The sequence below is a fragment of the Phragmites australis genome, chromosome 9 (genome assembly GCF_958298935.1).
Source record: "Phragmites australis chromosome 9, lpPhrAust1.1, whole genome shotgun sequence".
In the NCBI taxonomy this organism is placed as follows: Eukaryota; Viridiplantae; Streptophyta; class Magnoliopsida; order Poales; family Poaceae; genus Phragmites; species Phragmites australis.
This window is the reverse complement of record NC_084929.1, coordinates 30,158,972-30,163,230: the sequence shown is the minus strand read 5'-3', so window position 1 is coordinate 30,163,230 and position 4,259 is coordinate 30,158,972. Positions and strand designations below refer to the sequence as shown.

Sequence of the window (4,259 nt, the reverse complement as noted above, 5' to 3'; positions counted from 1 at the left end):
TGCACTCCCCGGCTCTTTGCTTGTTCCTTCTTTTCCCTTCCACGAACGGCCGGCAACTCTATCCTAGTTACACCAGGGATTTCAATTTTTTTTATATTTTTTGTTCACTGATGAAAAGACTAAAATTCATGAAATTTTATCAAAATTTCGGTTATTTTTTTCCTCTACTAAGTGGGTCTCACGTGTCAGCGAAAAAAATTCAGAATTAGATATTTCGTTCCCCTCCAAAATTTCCGAAATTTGCAAAATTTCACCAAAATTTCAACAAATTTTTAATTGCTGGTTGCATCCATCAACTACCCATAATTGCAGAATTTGTCCTCTGTTCTTAAAAAGATGAAGTAGTTGGCGCACATATGACAGAGAGTTGTTGCGTTCCATAGGATGAAGCAATCAGATTAAGAACGGAACGGAGGAGCTGAAGTCACTGAACAGAGTGATTTGTTTCTTTCATTTGTATTTCCTGAGACAATGAAATGTATGACAACATTTGGTAAAAAAAGAATGGCTTGTATACACAGTTGATCAACTACCTACTGTCCTACGGACCAAAGAATCGTGAAGGCCATTACGGCCAGGAACAAATTTTGTACAAGAATTGTGGGAAAAAATTGGGTTTTGTGATTTCACGAGGCCACCATGGCTGGCGGCGCGGCGCCGGAGGTGGGGCATTCGGTGCTCTGCTCCGCGCTGGCGGCGGAGGCAGCCGCTGCCCATCGCCGGCACGCCCTGCCGAGCGACGCGGCCTTGCGCTGCGCGCGGTCCGTGCCGGTGCCCATCAGCTCCCAGATCGCGCACTCCACGCCGGAGACCGCCATCACCTGCGTCACCGCGGCGGCTCCCGCGCGCCGGCACAGCAGCACCAGCGCGGCCGCCGCGCATTCCCTCGACCACTCCGTGCCGCGCCGCATCTCGGCAACGAGACGCGCCACGGCGCCGTCGACATTAACGATCGCCTCCGCACCCCCGCGCTTGGCCAGCGACTCTAGTACCGCCGCGGCGGCCTCCTCCTCGCTGATCGCTGACAATGCCGCCTCCGCGGCGCCTGCTTCCACGAGCTTCCCGACGTTCTCCCTCTCGCTGGACAGGCACAGCAGCGCCGCGAGCGCGTCCTTCTTGGTGCTCGAGGGGCCGGTGCGCGCGAGCTGCACAACGCTTTCGACGACGCGCGGGTTCCGGCCAAGCCGGCGGCGGTACGTGTGGACAGCCGCCAGGCTGAGCACAGTGGCCGCAGCGTTCTCCTTCGCGCGCCACGTCGCGCCTGAGCCCATCACGTGGCAGAGCGCCTCTACGGCGCCCTCGGCGTGCATGATGCGTTTCTTGTTGGCCTCGAGGATGGAGAGGTTGAGCAGCGCCGTGACGGCGTTGAGCTGGAGCACGGAGTCCTCGGAGCGGAGCAGCGGCAAGAGAAGCGCGGCGGCGCCGGCCTCCCCGATGAACGCGCGGCTGTCGGAGCCGGACTTGGCGAGCTGCCGGATCTCGTGCACCACGCGCTTGGTCGCTTCAGGGGAGAAAGAGGCCGACAGCTTCTTCACAAGAAACGACGCGGTCATGCGCGCCGCCTCCAGCGCGGCCTTGTTCGCGGCCACCACCGGCGCCGGCTCGGCTTTGCCTGGCTCGCAGCCGTCCACAGCGATGCCATTCTGCCGGCACCACCGAGATATCAAGTTCTTGAGCCCCTTGTTGGGCACAAGCTCCAGATTCGCCAGCACTTGCCCGGTCTTGGGGCACGTGGACTTGCCGGAGCCGAACCAGCGGGTAATGGACTCGCGGTCGTACGTCTGGCCGCTAGCAGCCACGACCGGGTCGAGCATCAGGTCGAGAGAGATGGGGCACCGGAAGTCCGGCGGCGGCGACGGAGGCTCAGCGCCGTCGTCGTCAATATCCACCTTGGAGTCCAACTGCCGCGGCGTTGCCGCGCTGAAGAGTACGCACTTGGCGTACCGGAGAAGCCCGACGAGCGCAATCATGGACGACGTCCACCTCTCCGCCACGCGATCCCCGATCTCCCGCTCCAAGGTCTCGACCTCGTCGCTGCAGCAGGCGGGGTCGTTGATGCCGACCGCCTCGAGGATGCCCTCCAGCCTCTCCCGCTCCGGCACGATCTCCCTCTCCACCTCCTGGATCAGCGCGAGCACGCTCGCCTTCAGCTCCTGCTCCGCGGCCGCCGCCCGCCGGCACTGTCGCGACGCGAGCGCGAGCAGGTCCGCCACGTCATCGGCGAGCCCGAGGTCGGCAACGGGGAGGAGGTCGAGCAGCGTGGCGAGGTCGTGCTGCAGCTCCCGCGCCCGCGCGGCCACCTCGTCCGACTGCAGCAGCAGCCGCATGCGGCTGCGCGCCGCGCAGTCGGACACGAGCGCCTTGAACCGCTGCAGAACCAGGAGCACCTCCCGCAGGCACAGCGACGCCGACCGCGGCAGAACCCCCCCTGCGGCCACTACACCACACAGCAGCAGGTCGTCGAACGCGGCAGCAAGAAGCCTCGCCCGCCTGGACACGGCAGCAAACACCGCCCGCAGGAACGGCGCGGGCGCCTCGGCGGCGGACAGGTCCCGCGCGAGGCGGTGCAGGGACCGCAGCACCTCCCAGTCGGGCGCCGCGTTGTTCCTCGCGCTAGCCATTGTTGCCAAATGCCAATCCAATCCGATCCGAAGGCAGTGAAGACGAGTGAATGAGAGATGACACGGAATGCGGAGCGGGAGGCGGGGATGAGGGGCATATATACGGGTGGCCGGGACGGGGGCTGTAGTAGGCGCGTTGGGTGGTGAGCGAGCTGGGTTGAAGGGGCTGGAAATCGGACGGAATCCTCCTGGCTTTTGTGGCTCGCGAACTCGTCATGTTGATGGCTACCCTTACCCATCATGTGCGTTTGTGTTTTTTTTTTTATAGTTTTATTGCTGCCGTTCTCTAATTTTTTTTAGGCGAAATGGTTTGAAGGAGATGTTGTCAACCTCTGACCTTCTGATCTTGGTTGATGGACGGCCGGATTGGCCGGTATCGTTGGTGACTCGGCTTGGGTCTGCCAGTCGAGGAGCATGGGGTTGGTAACTGAACAGAACAGGTGACCGGTTTGATCGGATCGCTTCAATGGTCTTGTGCAGGCCGGGTTTATGGGGTGGAAAGCTTCTATGCTTGCAGCTCCGGCCAGTGGAGGACACAGTCCATGCCTGCCCTCCCGGCGTTACCCCTTCCCTCGAATGTGCCACGACAATTTCGTATTGTCAGTTGCCACTGTGCAAGCAGTTCAGGTTCTTTCTCAGCGAATTGCTCCAAACGAGAACCGGTGAAGACTAGTTCTTGGGAGGGCTTGGTGCATGTGTTCTTTCCCTTCTTCATTTGCAAGTAGATGGATCATGATCAAGTTGCATTTTGCATCCACCGGCTAGTTTATTCGCGCACGAAGTTCACATTGCACCGAATAGCTAAATATGGCTCATGCTATCCTCCAGTTGGATCGCAGCGATGCATGCAGGATGCCCAAAGGAAACTGTGGTGCAGTGGTAGGACACAGACAAATACCAAATCAAGTAGGCACGTAGTACTACCTAACTGACATGCACTGTGGTTACCCAACGGAAATAGAAAAAAATGATAGCCAGCAGCAGGGTTTACAAAATAGTTTGGCACCGAAAATCAGGATCTAGCGATTTTTTCAAAATTCATGAAAACTGAAAAATTCTGTGAGAATTCAGACAAATTCATTCGGTCAAATTCGTAAATCAAAGACAAAAACCGGCCGGATCAAGTTAGCGAAAACCGGTCGAATTTAACAAAAACCAAGCGAATTCTCCGATTTCCCCAACGAATTTTGTGAATTTCCACATTTTGAATGAATTCATCAAAAACCGATCAAATTTCCTGATTTACCAAGCGTATTTCTCGAATTTCAGTGATAAAAAAAACTAAAAAATAGTTCAACCTTGTAAAATCAATAACTAATTCATCTAAGCTTCAAATCAAGTGAAACAAATTTTGTTATTTTTTTAACATGTTCTATATGATAAAAGTATTTATACTCATAAAAAAGTTAAATATTTTTTGTGAGAAAATATATTTGCAAAACCTAGTTAAATGCATAGTTAATTTTTGCTAATCCAAAAATCATGAAACCAATTTTATTAGTCTTCTTACATGATACTATGCCTTTTAAAAATATATGAACTCATGAAAATTATTTTAACATGAAAAATTAGTGAAAATATGTTGCAACTAGATTAATTCATAACTAACCCATCACACCTCCAAAATTAGTGAAAGCA

The 4,259-nt window shown here is 54.6% G+C and overlaps 1 protein-coding gene across 1 annotated transcript; it reads right to left on the bottom strand.

The window, feature by feature from the left end:
* Positions 1 to 419: 419 nt before the first annotated feature.
* LOC133928134 (U-box domain-containing protein 16-like) lies at positions 420 to 3,037 on the bottom strand. Its single transcript, XM_062374397.1, has 2 exons — positions 2,959 to 3,037; positions 420 to 2,830 (listed from the first exon to the last, which is right to left on the bottom strand). The coding sequence occupies exons 1-2, from the start codon at positions 3,035 to 3,037 to the stop codon at positions 627 to 629; spliced, it is 2,283 nt and encodes a 760-aa protein (XP_062230381.1). The 3' UTR covers positions 420 to 626.
* Between the last annotated feature and the right edge of the window lie 1,222 nt (positions 3,038 to 4,259).

Bases quoted from the DNA above. Each gene is read 5' to 3' on its own strand.
- LOC133928134 (XM_062374397.1), bottom strand. From the start codon at position 3,037: ATGCTCCTCGACTGGCAGACCCAAGCCGAGTCACCAACGATACCGGCC. The intron at 2,831-2,958 runs GTCAGAGGTTGA...CAACATGACGAG, and splicing joins CCATCAACCAAGATCAGAAG to TTCGCGAGCCACAAAAGCCA.